Source organism: Erythranthe guttata, chromosome 9 (genome assembly GCF_056151865.1).
Source record: "Erythranthe guttata isolate IM_541 chromosome 9, IM_541, whole genome shotgun sequence".
NCBI lineage: Eukaryota > Viridiplantae > Streptophyta > Magnoliopsida > Lamiales > Phrymaceae > Erythranthe > Erythranthe guttata.
Window position 1 is genome coordinate 15,577,572 of NC_142541.1, and position 20,392 is coordinate 15,597,963.

General features: G+C 36.1%; 4 protein-coding genes across 5 annotated transcripts; 1 reads left to right on the forward strand and 3 right to left on the reverse strand.

Annotated features, from left to right (window-relative positions):
- Positions 1-3,342: 3,342 nt before the first annotated feature.
- LOC105976056 (Putative eukaryotic LigT) lies at positions 3,343-6,632 on the reverse strand. The gene is made up of 13 exons (XM_013001337.2): positions 6,494-6,632; positions 6,367-6,409; positions 6,023-6,262; positions 5,829-5,866; positions 5,669-5,748; positions 5,349-5,416; positions 4,859-5,249; positions 4,510-4,622; positions 4,364-4,429; positions 4,129-4,219; positions 3,952-4,019; positions 3,794-3,831; positions 3,343-3,695 (listed from the first exon to the last, which is right to left on the reverse strand). Exons 1-13 carry the CDS (start codon positions 6,559-6,561, stop codon positions 3,506-3,508), a joined length of 1,494 nt encoding a protein of 497 aa, XP_012856791.2. The 5' UTR covers positions 6,562-6,632; the 3' UTR covers positions 3,343-3,505.
- A 548-nt stretch (positions 6,633-7,180) lies between these two features.
- LOC105976086 (protein JINGUBANG) lies at positions 7,181-9,579 on the reverse strand. The gene is made up of 2 exons (XM_013001375.2): positions 8,899-9,579; positions 7,181-8,140 (listed from the first exon to the last, which is right to left on the reverse strand). Exons 1-2 carry the CDS (start codon positions 9,490-9,492, stop codon positions 7,409-7,411), a joined length of 1,326 nt encoding a protein of 441 aa, XP_012856829.2. The 5' UTR covers positions 9,493-9,579; the 3' UTR covers positions 7,181-7,408.
- Positions 9,580-13,350: 3,771 nt separating this feature from the next.
- LOC105975834 (DNA-directed RNA polymerase subunit beta) lies at positions 13,351-15,989 on the forward strand. Of its 2 annotated transcripts, none has more exons than XM_013001070.2 (4): positions 13,351-13,835; positions 14,480-14,920; positions 15,101-15,216; positions 15,434-15,989. In XM_013001070.2, exons 1-4 carry the CDS (start codon positions 13,666-13,668, stop codon positions 15,853-15,855), a joined length of 1,149 nt encoding a protein of 382 aa, XP_012856524.2. In that variant the 5' UTR covers positions 13,351-13,665; the 3' UTR covers positions 15,856-15,989. The 2 variants fall into 2 exon arrangements, with proteins under 2 accessions (XP_012856524.2, XP_012856523.2); XM_013001069.2 differs by having other exon boundaries at positions 13,399-13,835; positions 14,476-14,920.
- Positions 15,990-16,303: 314 nt separating this feature from the next.
- On the reverse strand, positions 16,304-18,339 carry LOC105975835 (auxin-responsive protein IAA14). The gene is made up of 5 exons (XM_013001071.2): positions 17,542-18,339; positions 17,041-17,264; positions 16,819-16,957; positions 16,672-16,733; positions 16,304-16,535 (listed from the first exon to the last, which is right to left on the reverse strand). Exons 1-5 carry the CDS (start codon positions 17,952-17,954, stop codon positions 16,498-16,500), a joined length of 876 nt encoding a protein of 291 aa, XP_012856525.2. The 5' UTR covers positions 17,955-18,339; the 3' UTR covers positions 16,304-16,497.
- Positions 18,340-20,392: the final 2,053 nt, after the last annotated feature.

Consider the following 20,392-nt stretch of genomic DNA (forward strand, 5'->3'; position numbering starts at 1 on the left):
AATTAGGCTTTTGTGGGTTTGTTGGATTTTTATTTTATTTTTGATTAAAAAAAAAAAATTTAAATTTTGCGGATAGGATTAGATGGGGGCTGCAGATATTTGCAAGACGAAAATTACTAAGTGCAAGACCTTACTTCATGCAAGACCAAAATATAAATAAATTTACTAAGATCAAGACTGGAAATTACAAATATAACCCCAATAATAATTTAGATATTATTAATTTAAATTAAGTTAATTGCTATTGCAAGACCAAAAAAAAATACAAAAAAAAAGAATAAAAAAAAAAGAAAAAAGAGAGGGAACTCACTCACCCAACAAAACACCAACATCTTCTTCTTCACCCTCATTTTACACATTTTTTTCCACAAAAAAATCTTCCATATTCTCCAAAACCCTTATCACATAAAACCCTCAAATCTTACTAAAACTTGAAAAGAAGGACATTATGGATACACAAGACATAAATATGGAGGATTCTAAGGTCGAAGAACACAAAGAGGTAAGAAATATTGTACTTTGTGATCGTTTTTCTCGTTTTTCGCACCTCATTTCACGTACAAAAAAATCGACATGTACAGGTCGAAATATCAGCTTTATATCGACACTGCAGTGTCGAAAATGTCAAAATAATTCGACACTCATTAACTGTCGAATTATATTGAAATTATCGACATTCTGGTGTCGATATTAAGCGGATATTTCGACGCCAGTGTGTCGAAAATTTTCCAAAAAAACGACAAGTACAGGTCGATTTTTGTAAAACCGCAACTCCTTCAACAATAGTGCTACAATCGAACCCTAGAATCATCAACTATGTTCTAAAACGACTTGAATTCATTATTCTAACAATAAAATCATGTTTATCACATTTATTTCTCAAAAAAAAGTTAATTCAAAAAGTAATTTTTACTTTTTTTTCGTGAGATTGTTGGGGCAACAACGGAGTTCAACGGCGACGGGCGACGGCGGTGGACTTCAACGGCGACGGCGACGACGACGGGGCGACGAACGGTTTTTTGCTGCAATTGATTTTTTTTGTTTTCTTCAATCTTCCCTCCTCGTTTTGATTTTGTCAATTCAATTTCTTTTTTCTTTTTGTTTTATTAATTTTTTTTTTTAAATTGGTCTTGCAAAAGAAAATTAATAAAATAATTTTTTTTTGTTTGTATTTTATTAAGGTTATTATAGTCTTTTTATACTGAATTTAATAAAAAAAATTAAATTGGTCTTGCACTAAGTAAATTTCGTCTTGCAAATAGTCGCTGCCTTAGATGGGCTGCTTGATATATTCTTCTTATTTATTGGGGGTGGATAATGAAAATTTTAATTAGGATGATTAGGGTTTAATAATTGAGGATTAGCAGGCATGATAGGGATGGATTGGGGGAATCTTGATTTGATTATGTTTTGGGTTGGCTATGAATTAATGAAATTTAAAATTTCACTATGGAATAGATTAAATATGGCCATCCAATATTATTTTAAATTTGTCTTGATATATTAATAATTAAAATTAATTATTTATTCGATAGTCTAGGTAAAATCGAAGTTGAACTTAATTGTTTATAACGGTCTGTTTGGCTAAGGTTTATTTAAGCATGTGATCAGCTTTAATGTCTGAGAATTTGTTTTAAGAATTGATAAGCTTTCAAGTGTTTGAATAATGCGATTATAACTATTTCTACTGATTATAAGATCTTAAATAACAAAAAAGTTAAATTACAACCAACCCCTGAGGTAAAGGTCAATTTACGAAACCCCCCAACATTTCTTACAAATTACATCTAGACCCATGCGCAGTTTGTAAATTTCTTACATCCACTCACTAAAAAGGGTGTTAATGTAAGAAGTCTACAAATGTAAAGGGGGTGGATGTAATTATTGTAAAATGAAGGGTTTTTTTGTAAATAGATCTTAACTAAGGAGTATGGTTGTAATTTGTTCAATTAAAAAGGTGGGATATAAGTACTTTTTAAAAAAAATCTTAAAGCTCTCCAAACAGCTTATTTTTGGTAATTTTAAGTTTTTAAAAAAGAGCTTTTAAGTTATTTTTAACAATTTATAAACTTAACCAAATATCCTGTAAATTGTTTCGGGCTTGTTTGAAAGCTGTAACTGTAACTATGCTATAAAAATATCAACTTTAATAGCTAGACAAAATTCGGTCCTTTGGTAGAGAAGATTAATTGGTAGAGAAAAATAGTAGTTTCTGATGGGAATAGTAAACAGTGAAAGCTGTGTTGTGTGACAGTGAATTGAATTATTACTTATTACTTATTAGTACATGGTACTGAATTTTCATGTTTGATCATGTTCATATGTTGTTTGTCTCTGTATCTATTTTAAGATTTCAATTATTTGTACAAAATCTTTCAAGAATCAAATCAATCTCAACACTTCTTTTTATGCATAATAATAAACCAGAGTGGCTTTTTTTTTTTAAATAGTAAATAAAAGAGCTCCTCGGACAATATAATCATATTTAGAAAAAAGGAATATGTAATTAGAAAATAGTGTAAATTATGGTGAGTAATGTCAAATCACGAAAAAAAAAACCTTGATGTTTGGATAATTACAACCACAACTCTCAACTACAAATTTTCTTAAACGTCCACTACTGTGCTGTCTAATTTAGTGAAATCTTTTGGAGTATGTGGAATAAATATTATCATAAGGTGTGTCTATTAGCTTGTAAATAGCAGATTGTGTGGTGCTTCAGAAATTGTATTTTTTCACAAAACGAGTACAAACAAGGAAACATTCCACAAAATCTACAAGATTGTGTTGAATTTCACACCATAAGGATGGACGTGTAAGAAAATTCATAGTTGAGGGACTGGTTGTAATTACCCAAACACGAGGGATTTTTCGTAATTTAACCTTACCTCTATGGCCGTAATTTACCCTTATGTTTATCAGGATAAAATAAAATTTAACATATACTAATCAAAATATAGATTTTTCTCTTAAGAATAAATGAAAAAAGGAAGAAAAAAAAGTGTCAAACAATTGAGGTGAAAAAGCAGAATCATGAGGAAACAAACGACCGTGGGGTGGCTATAAACTAATCAAAATGTCAAAACGTGACAAAATGGTCGGTCTTATAAACAATCATTTTTAATGATATTCAAAAGAATCATATTTCATTACCGTGATGGTCGTTATCATTTATTTAATTTTTTTTTTTTTTTTTTTGCCGTTTTATTCATTTAAATTTCAATGACAAAGTGTCCATATTCACCCACATAATACAACAAGTTTGTTTGAATTTTTATCCAACTTCCAAGAACTGTATTTGAGCTTCGTTTAACAAGCAATCGAGTCAATACACGAATGAGCTTTAATCAAACCGAACATGAAAAAAGCTCGAGTAGCTAGTTTTTTTTACATATTTTTATCATTTAGTTCAAATTCAACTTCGTAGCTTATCCAACGAAAATATGTGTTCAAGTTTATTTTTTCCTAGTTACGTAATTACAAAAATCTAAAAGGTGAAATGAAATCAATCAGCTGTCGCATGTTGTTGAGGAAAAGGAATCGAAGCACAGCAACGGTAATAGCCATTATCATCGAAAACGAACCTTTGAGAAAGATAAGCTTCGTTTATAGGATACTCCCCCCATTCCTCCGAACCGTACATATCGAAAATGCCTCTAGCATCAAACGATTCGAACTTTTTTGTTCTATCCTTTCTGAGAAATAAGAAATAACCGCACTTAATGATCATTATATTAGCTTAATCACAAAGAAACATATAAACAAACCAAAAAAAAAAAAACACGAGTATCACCTTTTTCGATGACGTGCATTCATAAGTGTGGCATGCAACTGCATTGAAAGGAGAAGATTGCAAGATATTATTAATACTTGAAAAAATAAAAATAATATAAATAGTTTGTTGCTCCAAAGGAAATTTAAAATAGTTTTCGTGAAGATAAATAGTAGTACCTTTAATTTCTGCCCTATATCTTTTTCAACTACCAAGCCAGCCTCGACGAATGCATCAGTAATGACTTCTAAGAAAGTTCAAGAAACTCCAAAAATAAATTATCCAATAAATTAACACGCAAAAAAAAAAAAGCAGCTATCGATCCAATAAAATTTTGAAGTTAGAAAATCGGATACCGCAGGCACGTAGAAGTCGTCCCTCGTCGCCAATTTCTTCAACGGGGGCATAAATAACACTAGCCTTGGCCAGAGAACCTCTCATTCGGTCCTGTAAGAAATATGAGAACTAAACTTTAGAAGTGTAATGGAACTATTATTAAATGTTTACATACTCTCCAAGAACATCATAAAGATAATTTCAAATATATAAGAAATAAAAATTATTTTCCGTTTAAAGGAGAGAAAATCTTACAAGTCCCTTAAGTCTGATCGAAAGCGGCCGGTTATCTAAAGCATCCATAACTTTCGGTGAGACATTCTAGAAGGCAGGAATAACGGTACGGTGGATAAGAATCAACAGTTAGTTGTTGTATATGATTTATGTTAAACAAACTTTACCTGCAGAACTTCTGCAGCCGTTTTAACTCGGTCCTTATTCCATAACTTCAGCATGAGAACAGTTAAGTGAAAAGTTTTTGGTTTGATAAATATGGACTTGTCAATCCCCAACTCTGCATGTAAAAATTATCACCTGATCAACGCGGAGGACGAATTACAGAACGAGATTTTTTTTTTTTTGGCAAGGATAAATTGCTAGAATTTAATAATTATATGGGGATGTTAGAATATGTGTGCGTGTATGTGTGTGTGTGTGTGTGCGCGTGCGTGCGTATGTGTGCGCGCGCGCGCGCGTGTGTGTGTGTGTGTGTGTGTGTGTGTGTGTGTGTGTGTATCTCAGTTTATATACCTATCAGTTTGGAAGAACTGGTCTCTGAGACTGTAGCTTTCGACACTTTTGGAGAGTAACTCATAAGCGGGATATCGGTTACATTAACTTTCCGGGATGTACCAGCATCTTCAGCTTTGAGTTTAACAGCAACGAGAGGTGGTTTTTCTGGATTCTGGTCACTCGTCGTATTTATTTTATTACGTGCATCGGCTTTTTCCGACTGCTGGTCTTTCACTTCCTTGTCTGAAGTTTCTCCACTTGTATCACTGTCCAGATTCATTTCTTTATCTAACGCTGTTATTCCCAGTATTGTATTCTGGAAATCGACAAGTTTGTCAACTAGTCCGGGATGAACAGCCAAAGGGAGCGAAACAAAGTGAGAATAGTCGAGCTCTCGACTATTAACTGCCTGTTCGAGACACAATCACAAGTCAATAAAATCCTCAACAGATACACAATGGAAACGCATATATATCACAGAAATGAATGAGAACTTTAACACTACAACCTTATCAACAACAATCTGAATCTTTTCAGATGCTTTAGTCACACTTTCAGCAGAATTGCCTTCGATTACTGCAAAAAAATATACACTGGTCATATAAGTTTCGGTGGATAAATCGCAGAGATGATACAAATTAGCAAACAATGCATCCTTTGGGGGGCAGAGGGGGTAAATTATAAAAGGTTGAAAAGCTAGACGACCATATGCATAGAAGAGAAACTCGTTATACAGAGGAACCGTGCAATAAATTAAACTTTAAGAAAATAGAAAAAACTCGTTATACATAAGGATAAATATAATATGTCCAGAAACAATAAACTCACTGATGGAATCCCCTTGTTTAGATGATGGAAATATAAGCTTAACTCCGGTTTCCCTCTCAATCTCCTCCCGAGCGCCTCGCCTGTAATAAAAAAAAACGTATAACAAATATTACAAGTTTCTATCAATACGAGAGGTAAACATAAAGGGTCGTACTCGTACCCTTTCCCTTTGATGAAATGTATTAACGACGATCCAATCTGCAAAACATACATAAGATGCGGTAAATTATCTAATTGGCACAAATGACTTTCAATTGTTTACTCTCAATCACCATAAGTGCATACACTACGACACATTATTAGATACACGAGATCAAACAACTGAAACCCTAAAATACTTAATTAAGAATTCACCTCCACCGCCACTGAATGATTATTCGGAGGGGCTAACTTTCCATCATTCGTGCTAACTTCGATTGCGGGACCAACCGGCTCACGGTTGCTACTTTCACATTCAACTATATTAGGTTGAGTGGACACAGCCCTCCACGTTTGCGTTACATTGTTCCGCTTATTCCGATCAAAATTAATTTTCCTTCCCTTTCCAGCTTCCATTTTCGATTTACAGCTCAAACCATAGGAGAAATTACACTTCTGTTACATGATTAAAAAAGTAATATGAGACTAAAAATGAATATGCCTGCAATTGATTTTGATATGCATTTATTCCACAAATTTATTATTCCAATTTTCCGAACCTGAAAGTAAAACGAGGGCTTTGATATTACCCAAGTGTTAATTCTGGAGAAGCAAATTCAAATGGAGTAATAATAGCATAAAAATACAAATCAATATAAGAGAAAGTAGATAATTATTGAGAAATACCTGAAGAGAAAAGACCTACAAACTACCATTCGCGACTCCCCGCCGGCGGCGATGACGGCGGCAAACATATACGGTGGTCGGTGAATAAACTAGTCCGTTGTTTTGTTTTTTCCTTTTCTTTTCATTATTAAATTAAATGGAAGTAAAATGATTAAATAATAAATTGGGCTTAAAATAGGCCCATAAAATGATGAGAAGAAACAATTGTGCTTAAAGATATATAAGTCCGTATTACCCAAACATTACGGCCCATTTTAGTCGTAACTTTCCTTCCGGCGGTCGGAATTTGATAGTTTAAAACCATAGGTCGAATTCACTCGTCGAGCTCTTTCTTTTTTTGATGGTGAGTTCGTAGGGTTTGGGAGATTTGAAGCTGTTTTTGCAGTCGTTTTACCATGCATGCGTATTTCGATGACGACGGATTTTCTTGGAGGGGTAATTTGTTAGTCCGACGGTCGCAATTTAACGGACTACCATCTCGTTGCAATGTATCTTTTTATGGTAATTGCGTTCAATTTCAATTGTCATATTTATTTTTGTGACCTCTTTGCATTGAATGCGTTGAATCTTGAGTGGTTCGCGACTACTAAAGTTTTGGTAGAAGGTGTTTGGGGTGAAACGCTCCAATTGGATCCTCTCGAGATTTTAATTTTGATTTTTCAATGGATTAGAGATAATAGGAGCATATCAAATGAGTCCATAGTTTTTTTTCTCATAAATAAAATAAAAACCAAACACACATGCCCAAAAATAGCTAGATTGTCACTTTTCAACTTTTACGACTCAAATATACATTTCAAATACTAAAAAAAATTAATTAAAAACAAAAACAAAAAACAAAAAACAAAAAAAAAAAAAAAAAAGAGAAAAAGCCAACAAGTATCACTCTAATTTGATAATTTTAGTATCTAATTTTCAAGTCAACTCAAAATACTCACTACGAGCATTAGTCAACGTAGAATCTCGAATCAGGGTCGTATTATTATTCCTCACGCGCCACATTTTAAGCACCCCATCGAGACTCCCGGTGCACACAGTGCACCCCTCTTCGCCACTCTCCTCCACGCGGCTCATGAACACCGCGACGCACCTGATCGGGCCCCTATGCCCCTGCAAAACCGCAACACACGAATGAAGCCCGTCCAGCTCTCTGACCCAGACCCGACCCGTCGAGTCGGCCGACCCGGTAACCAAGTAATTACCCGCACTCGCCAGGCACATGACCGCGTGGGTGTGGCCGGGGAGGGCGCCGCCGTACTGGAGCTGGCCGGAGAACCAGCCCTTGAGCCAGTAGTGGACGTAGCCGTCGGTGCAGCCGCCGTAGAGGACGGCGCCGTCGTAGGTGAGGGCTAGGGTCTTGACGGGGGAGTGCTTGGCGGGGAGGGTGACGGTGAGGGAGTGGGGGCGGGAGCCGCTGCAGAAGTTGCGCCGCCACACCCTGACGGTGGCGTCGTCGGAGGCGGTGTAGAGGACGCCGTCGTCGGCGAGGGCGATGGCGTTGATGGGCTCCGGGTGGGCTTGGATTGTCTCGATGCACTTGAAGTCGGAGATTCTCCATACTTTGACCGTCTTGTCCACGGCGGCGGAGTAGAGGATGTCGTCGGAGGTGTTTATCGCCAGCGATGTGATTGGTCCTAAATGCTTCATCTGCCAAAATATATTAATTAAATAATCAATTTTGTTTACACGTGTACCATATGTGATAAACACGTGCAAATCAAATTAAACCATAAAACCATATTAATTGTGATATCACTATTCTTTACTTCACTCATTCCTTTTCTTTAAATGATAATTAAAATAAAATAAAAACAATTCAAAAATATATTAAGTAGTCTTTATATTATAGGGAAACTAGTAATTATTTGATAAAAAAAAAAAAAAAAAAAAAAACTCTTTTATGATTTTGCATGTTCGTTTTCTCATTTCATTAATATGGGTAAATTACAACCACATCCTTGAGGTATAATATAATTGCGAAAAATCCCTTTTCTTTTGAGAAATTACATCCAGCTCCCTGCAATTTGCAAATATTTTACATCCAACCATTCTACAGAAAGTTGTAAATGCAAGAAAATCTACTAATTGCCGAGTAGATGTAATTATAGAAAAATGATGGATTTTTTCGTAAATAAAATTATTGTCTCAGAGGTGGTTGTAATTTACCGTTAATAGCTGTTATGATCGATGTTAGGGTAAAATTGGAATTATAGCATATAAAGAAACGGTAGGAGAAACGGTGGGCCGTGGGAGTTCCGGTTTTTTTATAAGGCAAACGCTTATTAATTACTAGGTATAGAGCCAACTGTTCAAGCAAGCATATATATATAGATGCAAATAACTATAAATGCTAGTGTGTACGTACAAAAAATTAACGTTCACCAAACATGTACGCGAAAAATTACCATTTTATCCTTGCCGGAAATGTAGCTCCGGACAAAACTTCCGGCCATCGGCACGGTGGCAACCCTCACGTGCTTGATGACGCCCTCCCACGTGCGGCGCCAAACCCTAATCTTGCAGTCGGCGTACGCGGCGTAGACCCTGTCGTTCGACACCTGCAGCGCCACCACCATGCACGCCTTGGTCTTGAGCTGCCCGCACTCGGTGAACTCCGGCAGTTTCCACACGCGGACGACGTTGCCCTGCGAGCCGGAGTAGATCAGCCCGTTGGCGGCGGCGACGCAGAGGATCTGGCCGTCTTTCTTCAGCACGGAGGAGATGCAGCGGTAGGCGGAGGCGTCGGCGGCTGCGGCGGCGGCGGCGTCGACCTTGGAGGCGAAGGAAATTCGGGGGGTTGGCGGCTGGGAGTTGTGGTGGTGGAGGAGCGAAAGGGAGGCGGCGGTGGTGGCGCTGAGGCGGGGAGGGAGGCAGACGGCGTCGGAGAGCGGCAGCTCTTTGGTGGAGGAGCTTCTCGGAAACCTAATGGTGTTATTATCATCTCTCATGGCGAAAGATGGATTGGGTGGGCCCTCCTCTAGGGATGAAGCCATATCCATTGCTTCACAGAATAGATACACGATACTGTATTATGTATTTTGTATATATTTGTGTTTGTTTTGAGTGTGAGAAGAAAAAGGAAGAAGAAGAAGAAGAAGAAGAAGAAGATGGTAAATGAAGTAATTAAATAAAGGGCTAATATAGGAAATATGGTAGTTGAATAATTGCTGTGGGTATGGTAATAATAGGTATTCTATTCTACATATAATTAATGTGGCATTTATATCAATTTTTAATTAGGAAAATAATAATACCGACAGACTGAAGTGATATTTTCATTAGCAATATTTAGTATGTAAAATTATAATCGTACCGATTTTGGAACAGTATTTTTTTGTACAAATTCGATAACCGTTTTTCAATTTTTCAATTTCAATTTATGCCGATTTCGATACAAATATTTCTGATATTGGAACAAGTTTATTTGTTTCGATTTTATAAATTCCGAATTTTCATTTTCTAATTTTGTTTGGAAGGAATTAGTTTCTTATCAGCATTTTGGTAAGTACATAATTAAAAGGGCACATATATAATTAGGTCTCAGATGATGAACTAGTTAATAAATAAGCATTTATTTTATGGGCGTCGATGTTCCCTTCATAAATTTTTAAATTTATTGCTCCTTTCATAAATTTTAGCCTTCTTTTGGATAGAACAAGGAGTAAATTACAACAATCTCCCTGGACGGTAAAATGATTTACAAAGAACCCCTTATTTTTTAGACATTACATCCAACTCCTTGCAGTTTATACATTTGATACTTCCAACCCTACAAAAGAGTTTTTATGTAAGAAATCTACAAATTGTAGAGGTGTATGTAATTATGAAAAATAAAGGGTTTTTCATAAATAAACCTTATCTCTTAGGACAATTGTAATTTACAAGAAGTTGAGGACCAATGAGTTATATCAATTAAACTCGTTCAATTATTTCAATAGTAATGTTGCATTATGAATTACCAACATGGGAATGTGGTTGGTGATAATGCTATACCAAAAAAGCCATTTTCTATTTTAGTTTGTCGCAATTCTATAAATTATATCTACAATTAAGCCTCTATAAATTAATACAGATGGGAGTAGCAAATTTCTATTAATTTAGAGAAATATAAATTACCGAACTAATAATTTAATACTTTTTCACTAAGTCGAGACCGGGAAAAAATATTATTTAAGCGAAATTATTAATTTATCGAGTATTAATATATCGAGAATCTAATGTATTTTGTAAAATTTGACTTATAAATAAAGTGTTAATATTTCATTGAGTATGTCGTCATATATTACGAAATTGCTCCTCTCGTGCAAATAAATAGAAATAATTCCCTGAAACATGAAGTGACGTCATAAATCTAATATTGCTTCAATTTTGTAATTAAAAAATATATAATCAAAAAAGAGCCCAAATTTCGTTATATGTGGGCCCCACTTTTAAATAAACCTAGTATTAGTAGAATTGTAACTTATCATTAATTGGTGAATTCGTTATATATACGAGTAGGGAGTATGAGTTGTTGCAGAAAGACTTTTTTTAGACCTAGCAGAATATATATTATTTATATGACATCTACCGATAAACATGGCTTCGATAATAAAAAATTGATCATCGAAAAAAAAATTCCGCAGTTAGAGAAAGAAATCATGGCCATGGCAGCAGAGACAAAGAGAAAGAGAAACACGGCCGCCGCCGCAGGTAAACTGATGATGGTGGCCGACTCCTTTTACATACCTAAAGACAACCCATTCAAGCCCTACGGCGAGGACGCTCACTTCTTCCACAAGGCGGCGCAGGTCATCGGAGTTGCCGACGGCGTCGGCTCGTGGGCCCGGTCCGGCGTCGACTCCGGCGCATACGCTAGATCTCTGATGGGGAACGCCGAGTACGCAATCGGGGACGATTGCGGGCCCGGAGAAGTTGATCCGAAGCGCCTCCTTGTGGAAGCGTACCACAGGGTGACGACGGCGACACGTGGCTCTTCGACCGCTTGCATAATCTCGCTCGCCGGAGATAAGCTGGTGGCGGTGAATGTGGGGGACTCCGGGTTTATGGTGATTAGGGGTGGGAAGACGATTTACAGGTCGCCGGTGCAGCAGCAGGGGTTTAACTGCCCTTGTCAACTGGGGGAGGCGTCCAAGATACGGCCGGAGGCGGCGGAGGAGTTGGTGGTTAGGGTGGAGGGCGGCGATGTTGTCGTCGCCGCCACTGATGGGCTGTTCGACAACTTGTTTCCGAAAGAAATAGAGAGTGTCATAAACGAGTGCACGAACTGGGGACGCCTGCCGGAGGATTTGGCTAGGGCGGCGCTTCACAAATCCTCGCCGATGAGCAATGCGTCCAGCCCTTTTCGGGTGGCCGCGGCGGCGGCGGAGGCGGAGGCGGCGCGTAAAGAAGATTCAACCACAAACACCGCATTGAGGTTCTCGCTTAATAAATCAGCGGTTGAACAGTTACGAATACAAAAATCCTTGTACGAAAAAGCGGTTGAAGCGGCGGCGGCATGCCACAAATATTTGCCGATGAAGAGTGGCGCACTTGCCGCCGGTGTTAAACGTCGTTCCACTGGAGGAAAATATGATGGTATTACAATACACGGGGAATATTCCGATTACGATATAATTAATCGTGGGAAATACGACGATATTACGGTTGTTGTTGCTCACATTGTACAAGAATCTCCATGTTAGCAAGAATGAAGCTGGCTAATAATATATAGGAAGGTTTAACAAATTTACTATATCTGAAATTTTCTTTTCTTTCAATATTCTTTGCATTATTTAATAATGTATATATACTGTCTATCTCTAACATAGGTAAATTGAAAATACTATATTTAATTTTATTTTAGTTAAATAAATGTTACATATATTTGCTTGTTCAATAATACATTTTTGAGTGCTGTCAAAAAAAACTTCTGGACTCTTGCCCTGATTCTCCAATATATAAATATGTACATATGCTTACATAATTTATTTACATTTACACGTATACATGAGCTAGTGTATAAATTAGAGATCGAAAAACTATATTAATTGATATATTTCATTAGTTGTAATGGGTATTTACAAGAACGATTTTTTGTGATCTCAAATTATGTTCGACTTATGTCACATGTAGTTAACAAATACCAATTTAGCTCAATGAATACTACTAATTCTGTTGCCAATGTTTTATAAGTTGAGTTTGTCACGCGTTATTTAAGTGATTTACGAGCTACTGCACAAAACGTAGAATTTATCTAATGCACTTTGAGTGGGTACGAGTTCTTTTACTCCCTCCGTTCCTAAATAGGTGTCGTTTTTCACCTAGGCACAAATCTAAAGAATCTCAATAAATATGTCTTGATTTTAGGAAAATAGATATTGATGGACCAAAATACCCTTGTTTATTAATTAATGCAGGAAAAATCCTATAGAGTTAATAAGGGTAAAATTGAAAAATAAGCAATTAATGCAGCATAGGAATTGTAAAGTGACAGATAATATGGAACAAAAAAAATTCTCAAAGACAAATATTATGGAACAGAGAGAATATCAATTAAAAAAAAAAAGCGATATCAAACTTGATTACACTTAATAATGTGAGCAAAGTTCGATTTCTCTAGATCTACCACCGAATTTATTTCATTTTGTATTATAACGAATTGCTAAAAAAAATCTTGTATTGTTTTATTGACAGAAACCCCTTTACTATGCAATTGTTTATCACACAACCAACCTAAATAGTAAATAGTTAATTTTAGGGCTAGTTTGCAACAAAAAATGGATTATTGAGGTACTTTGATAATAAAATAACGTGGAGCGCCTTTTAATGCAATAAACTCATATATTATAACTAAGTGCAGTGGATCGTAATAACTCAATTTAAGGGGGGTTAAAATGAAATTTCCCATAAATTAATCATCTTCTTGGAAATCCTAGTGTTAGAGCCCAGTGACCAGTCCCAGCTGAAGCGGCACTCTGCACACACACTCAACACACACCCAGCGTGAAAATGCCGACGGCGAACAAGATGCTCGAAAGAGCCCTCTCTATACGGCGGCCGCCGCACGCCACCGAGGTCGCCGGAGCCGCCGAAGGCGACGGCGGCGATGGAACGGGCGACGAGTCGAAGATCCGTAAGCACGTATCTGTTGCTATGCGGGTCACTAATTACTTGACCCGAACAGGGTATATATGGCCGATTCTCGTCATTGGGCTAATTATCGTTATAATCTCGTCTGTAATTATCAGCTCACGAGATTTAGTCTGCATCTCGGCCTCCTCCTCCGATCACATCTCACGGCTGAGGTTTTTCGGGTTCGACGGCCTGGAATCGGACTTCGGATCCCTTGGCGTTCCCTGGTGTAAGTTTTTTTCAATAATCATTTTCGGCTTCACTGTATTTTATTTCCTCGATTTTTCTAGGGTATTTAGGGTTTAGAAACATGATTTTTCATTGCCGGTTTCAGATTATAATAATTGAGGTTTTTTTTGTAAAATAATCCATGATTTCAATTTTTGTTTGTATGTGTACTGTTAATTTGGGCAAATTTCCATCATTAATTGAGGGCTTCGATTATACGAAAACGGGGCGAAAATGAAATGCTCTGGATAATTAAAATAACATGAAATTAGCTACACATTGTGTCACTATAGTTTGGGAAGTGGTAGTGCAGTTGATAATTATGCGTTATAACTGTCATTTACCTATAGTCCTTTTGGTTTGGCAATCTGCGTAAATAAGCAAAATTTACGATGAGGTCTCAACTGATTTATTGTTTTTGCTCGATCGAGAGTTGTCTGCAACTTCCATTTCGAAATTTTAAATGCTCGAATTATTCAGCATTTCTACCTCCGACCATTGCAATTGTCATAACATCGTATTTGGTGTGTTCATAGCTAATATTGTGATCTGTTTGGTATATATTTGTATACATATATATATATATATATATAAATATATTATTTTTTAAATACTCATATAATAGTTATCCTTGTCAAAAGGCAGATCGAAACATGGAAAAGACGTCGAATGGACGTCCAAGGATTTACTCAAAGGTCTTGAGGAGTTTGTGCCAATATACGAGACAAGACCGATTAAGAACAACATGTATGGGATGGGTTTCGATCACAGTTTTGGACTTTGGTTCATTGCGCGATGGTTGCAGCCAGACTTGATGATTGAGAGTGGTGCGTTTAAAGGGCATTCTACGTGGGTTTTGAGGCAAGCAATGCCAGACACACCTATTGTGTCACTTTCGCCACGTCATCCTGAGAAGTACCTCAAGAAAGGGCCTGCTTATGTTGATGGCAATTGCACGTACTTCGCTGGAAAAGACTTTATGGATTTTGGAAGCATGGATTGGGGAAAGGTGATGAGGAAACACGGGATCAAGGATCGTAGTCGGGTTCTTGTCTTCTTTGATGACCACCAAAATGAACTAAAGAGGTATATATATACACACATACATATATGGATTTTGTAATGCATAATTCTAATTATTTAGATTAACGATTGTCAGCAATAATCTCAAGAATCAGTAGTTGAGAACCCATTGATCTTATATCTACTGCATAGAAATTCTAATAGTTTTTTATTTCTCTTTCAATTTGATCTGTTGACGTGTAGATTAAAGGAAGCTCTGAAAGCTGGTTTCAAGCATCTAGTTTTTGAGGATAACTATGATACTGGAACTGGGGACCATTATTCGTTCAGACAAATATGCGATCAATTTTATATAAGAGGTGCGTTCCTTTTTTATTCCACACCCTGTGAATCTTGGCCAATCAGCACTCCTTGTTTGTAGTCAGATAGCTATTTAAACCATCGGTTTACAAAGAAAGGAAGACCCTTGCGTTCTGCCCGGATTCTGATAATCAGGACATAGTCATTGAAACTGAACCAATCAAAACTTAAAAAGGAAACGGGGGAGAGTAATTAACTATTATATGTTCAATGCAGGTGGTGGACATAGCTGCTACAAAGAAAGCGACGAAGCTAGGATAAGGCACAGAAGGAAGAAGTTTTGGGAGAAAGCAGTCGACACAGACGAGCTATGTGGGCCCGGAGAAGCATGGTGGGGCGTGAGAGGGCACATGCGTGACGATTTCAACCACAGCAATAAGGTGATTACATACGGTCAACATTTTCAGAACAGCAGATTTGTGGAGTCGGTTCTTGATGTTTACTGGGAGCTGCCACCTGTTGCTGGCCCTTCGCTGACTCATCAGACGAGGTACGATCCTGCGCGTACATCTATTCCTATTGTCGAAGATGGTAGATACGGTTTGTTTCGAAGGCTTGGATTGTCTCAGCTTGACCTCTCTGTATTTAATGGATACACTCAAATGGTGTATCTTCAGGTATCTAAGAATGATACGTAAGTCTTGTTTGAACATGGTAGGATTTTTTTCGTTTCTTGTGATTTTGAATTTGTGAATATTCTGTTTATCTTTGCCTAATCACTCGGATTCTATTTTTCGGTTTATGAGCACTTAAAAAATATCCGTTCGAGCTTCTTCTATTTGTTTATGCAAGTTGATAGCTTTTTAATTGTTGCCATGAAAACTTGGTTTGGGTGAAAATTAGGGCGATATTTTTTATTTCGGCAGCTTGAAAATTTGTAGAAGTCCGATTTTCATTATATCTGAAAATTTTCGAATCAGCTTGAAAATATTCAAGATTTTGCAGGAGAGGTGTTATTGAACATTTTGTCATTTTTTGATTCAATCGGTTCGATCTCCACTCATAAAGCTTAACACACAAGGTGAAAATTACCAGCATGTCACCACTAGTTTTGGCAACCACAAATCGGAGAATAAACAAAGTACGAACACACGAAAATTACCAGGACTCAATTTACACAAGTTTTTTGAGTTGGCAGATACATAACTGAGGTCAAAGCATTTAAATGTTTTCCGATTTATATTGTCTGCTTCGGTAAACCAAACATTTCCATCCATAGCAATCTACTAAAAACAAAAAAGATACAGCCCTTATCGAGATTTCAAAAAAAAAAAACGGCACTAATTTTGGTTCTTGAACTTCTGCATGGTCCTTGGAGCTGCAACCAAAAGAATTAAAACATGAACTTCAAGTTAATAATAGTCGAAATAAATCTCTTGCATTTTGATTCTTGAATCCGAGCAGACAACCATTGGAAGCATTAAGAACGTTTTAAGCATGTTTTTCGGACATACCTAAACCAATTGCATCTGACCCTTTCATGATCCTCAATCTTTTGCATGAATCTGTGAACATCCTGAAATAAAAAAAGATAAAAAAATAAAAATCATTACTTTTAAGGCTCAATAGTGAAGAACAATCTTTACACCACGGAAACGTACCCCCACGGAACATCTCCAACGAGCATCCAATCACCATCTTTATCTTCATACGTAAGCACATACTCAGAGCCATGGATTAAATCCATTAAGCCACTCTCACTAAGACCTTCTTTTCCGGCAAGACCCTGTCCATATTGCCCTGTACACACACGAAAAAGTCAACTAGTTAGTCTGCGTACGCGCGCGCGCGAGTGTGTGTGTGTGTGTGTGTTTTGAGTTTACCGATAGTGAAACAGCTAAACATCTTGGCAAGAGCGGAAGAAATTTCGGCATAGGTGGAGCAAGTTTTCAGATCAATCTTCCTCAAGTACGGAGCACCGTCCATGCTCACTTTTACGTAAAGACAATTCGGTCCCTGCTTTGCGGCTTCGTTGTTCTTCGGTAAGTTTGTGGCGAGTGTGTTTTTTCGGAAAGATCGAACTGGTGGCCATCCCACTACTTGTGCCCTGTTAAAACAACACATCATATAATTAATTACTAACTGATTAAAGAACATCATATCACACTAATTAGTAGTACTAAACAGATATCCGAATTGTTAACACAGCCTAACTAAATAGCATCACATCAAAATTCAAGAAAACCAAAAATAAAAAAAACAAAATAAGCATGAATTATTTAAACTAATACATCCTCAGTTCTAACTTCTCAATTCACAATTATATTTTTCAAAATAGTAAAATTAAATAAATAAATAAAAAAAAAAAAAAAAAAAAAACTCACTTAGAAGCAGGAGCAGTATTTCCAGGCTGATTCTTCTTCTTCTCATCAAGAATATTGACAGTGGGAATTTCCACCTTACAATCAACAACCTCAGATCCGCCATTGATACACAAACCCCAATTACCAGAACAGTTTATTACATCATTAAAACCCCTTTTCGAACCAGAAACAAAGTTCTGAGAAAACCCATTATTACCCTCCTCCTTCCCGAAAAGGGAAACCCCAAATCCAGCCTTCCTTTCCGGGGACTCCGAGCCTGGCAACCCGAGCCTGAGTTCGGTTCGTTTAAGGTTCAAAACCTCGTTTTTCTCGAAACCAGAGGAAATAGTGGCCGACGAAGAAGGTGACAGGATCTTATCAGAAGCTTTCTCCACAGGTAAACCTATGTAATCATGTTCTTGAGGAACAGACATCGCAAAATTTCTCAGCTTAAAAATCCAATCTTTAGAAGAAAAAAAAAACACTATTGAATGAACAAGAGAGAGAAAGTATTTAGAGAGAGAAAGTGTTGAGAAATAGTGAGGAGATGAAGGGCTTTGTTCTTCTTCTTCTTCTCTTTTGTGCTTTTGGGTCCTCAAAAAGAGCTCTGGTTTTTTATGTTGAGAGGCAGAAAAGAAGCTTCTTTGGCCTTTCTTTCTCTGTGTGTGTGTGTGTGTCTTTTTTTTTTTTTTTTTTTTTAATTTAGAAATTAAATATAAACTGGACTAGTACAGAACAATTATTCCAATTGTGCTTTTTTTTTTTCTTTTTTCTTTAGTCAAATAAAACCATAATGTAATAGTTGAGTTTTTAGGAGGCAGGGGAACAGTAATAATAAATATCTTGTCATTTTGTGTAGCAGCAATAATTTGGTGAAATTTAATTAGAGTTATATGAACATGTGGAATTATTTAATTTCTTTTTGAGTCATTTTCAAGCAATTGTTTTTAATTCATGTTTGTTATCTACCAAAACGATAAATAAATAATTAAAATCGGATGAGAAATTTAAATCTAGTATAAATTATTAAATTCCAATCCAAAAAGTTTATAGTTTCAACCCTACTTTGTAAAATGGGAATTGACTATTTAAAGTCGAATGAAAATTACATTCTTTAAATGTGAAGAAAAAGGTGATTTTAGAAAGTAAAATTTTAATTTCAAAACTAGTATAATTTTAGACCATAAAAAATCTAGAGCAAATTACGGCGCACCCTTGAGGTAAAATTAAATTACGAAAAAAAAAATTCTCATTTAGTTAATTACAACCATACCTCAACTATTTATTATTTTACAAAAAAATCCCTCATTTAATAGTTAAATTAAAAAACGTAAGGATGTACGTGTAAAGTAATACATAATTGAGGAGACTAATTATAATTACACAAATAAGAGGATTTTTTTTCTTCATAATTTGATATTAGCTCACGCATGACCCTAATTTAATTTGCTCTAAAATCAAAGAATTTGAAACATGTACAAAACCAATATATAATTTGCAAATTACGACCAACGCATTAGGGTATGGCCAAATTATGAAGAAAAAAAAAACCTTTTGTTTCGGTAGTTACCGCCACCCCTACCTTCTAAATATTTTTACATAAAATATATGTAATTCGGTTATTTACCGAACCAAATCGTATATTCAGTTCTGTAAACTGTATGAAATATTGGCGTACCGAAATTTACGTTTGATTTTACCGACTTAACAACCCTAAATTAACCTCTGAAATGATTGTTTCGTAAGATAATACATAATTAAAGGTTGGCTGTAATTACCCAAACATGAGAAGTATAATTGATGTATACAAAGGTGGGACCCATCGAAGACAAATGATAATGTCTTTTGCCTCCTTTAAAAATCCGGCAAAAATATTAAACTCACCCGACAACTCACTCAGAAAAGCCCCCACCCCCCACCACCACCCCGCCTCTCTTTTATCATCACTCCTCCAAATATATACTAATTAAAAAGCAAGTGGGGTCTAACTTGCGCAGCGACAGCACAGGCGCAGCTTAGCGAAAGGTAAGTCAAAAAATGCCAAACCGCACGGCTTCGAACGATAGAGAAAGCAGAGAGTAAAAGCAACCGGGGATCAAATCAGCCGCAGTGGGGATAGCGATTATTCGAACCCAATTAATTTATTTATTAAAAACAAAATAATTTTAAAAGATAAAAATAAAATGAAAAATTGTAATAAAATTTAATATCTGTTCAGAATCATCTGGCAATTTTTTGTTGAAAGTTAGCTGTTCGAAGATTTCATGAGATTCGAGCAAAGGGCAAAGACAAATATTCTTCATGATTTTTACCCCACTAATTCATCTGTCCTAATCAAGATCAAACAATTTCTTCCACAAATCTTTATTATTTGATTCCCATTTTTTAGATTATTAAATTATATAAAAACAAAAATGGGTTGTGTTAAATGGTTGTAACGTCGTTATTACAGTTAAATATCGATAAATTAATATATATGAACCGTGATCATTAATTTATTAATTTATTGATAATCTACTATATATGAATCTGACTATTTTATGATTTAAATTGAACAAATGGCCTAAGGACAATGTCGAAAAATAATTCGTTTTGGGCTTCCAATTTTTTTTTTTATTGCATTTTTAGGGGTTCTAATTACAAAATTGTAGCTTATTTTTTTTTCCTTAAAAAAAAAATTGAATACAAAAAGAAGCAACCAAAAAGACTCACTAATATTAAAAAATGTATATATATTAATAGAAAGACTTAAAGAGCAATGTAAAATTTTGTTATTGAATAAAAGGAGAAAGAAAAGAAAGAAGGGCGTGTTTGGGGAGAGAAGTCACATGCATGGGTATAGGAGATGAAGATAGAAAGAGACAGTTGGAAA

Excerpts from the sequence above, each read along its gene's own strand:
- LOC105976086 (XM_013001375.2), bottom strand. The coding sequence starts at position 9,492 with ATGGATATGGCTTCATCCCTAGAGGAGGGCCCACCCAATCCATCTTTC. Across the intron at positions 8,141-8,898 it reads TTTCCGGCAAGGATAAAATG|ATGAAGCATTTAGGACCAAT; the intron begins GTAATTTTTCGC and ends ATATTTTGGCAG.
- LOC105976056 (XM_013001337.2), bottom strand. The coding sequence starts at position 6,561 with ATGTTTGCCGCCGTCATCGCCGCCGGCGGGGAGTCGCGAATGGTAGTT. Across the intron at positions 5,867-6,022 it reads ATCATTCAGTGGCGGTGGAG|ATTGGATCGTCGTTAATACA; the intron begins GTGAATTCTTAA and ends TATGTTTTGCAG. Across the intron at positions 3,696-3,793 it reads AATGCACGTCATCGAAAAAG|AAAGGATAGAACAAAAAAGT; the intron begins GTGATACTCGTG and ends CTTATTTCTCAG.
- LOC105975834 (XM_013001069.2), top strand. The coding sequence starts at position 13,484 with ATGCCGACGGCGAACAAGATGCTCGAAAGAGCCCTCTCTATACGGCGG. Across the intron at positions 13,836-14,475 it reads ATCCCTTGGCGTTCCCTGGT|GCAGATCGAAACATGGAAAA; the intron begins GTAAGTTTTTTT and ends CCTTGTCAAAAG. Across the intron at positions 15,217-15,433 it reads CGATCAATTTTATATAAGAG|GTGGTGGACATAGCTGCTAC; the intron begins GTGCGTTCCTTT and ends TGTTCAATGCAG.
- LOC105975835 (XM_013001071.2), bottom strand. The coding sequence starts at position 17,954 with ATGTCTGTTCCTCAAGAACATGATTACATAGGTTTACCTGTGGAGAAA. Across the intron at positions 16,958-17,040 it reads GTTTAGCTGTTTCACTATCG|GGCAATATGGACAGGGTCTT; the intron begins GTAAACTCAAAA and ends GTGTGTGTACAG. Across the intron at positions 16,536-16,671 it reads GTCAGATGCAATTGGTTTAG|CTCCAAGGACCATGCAGAAG; the intron begins GTATGTCCGAAA and ends TTTTGGTTGCAG.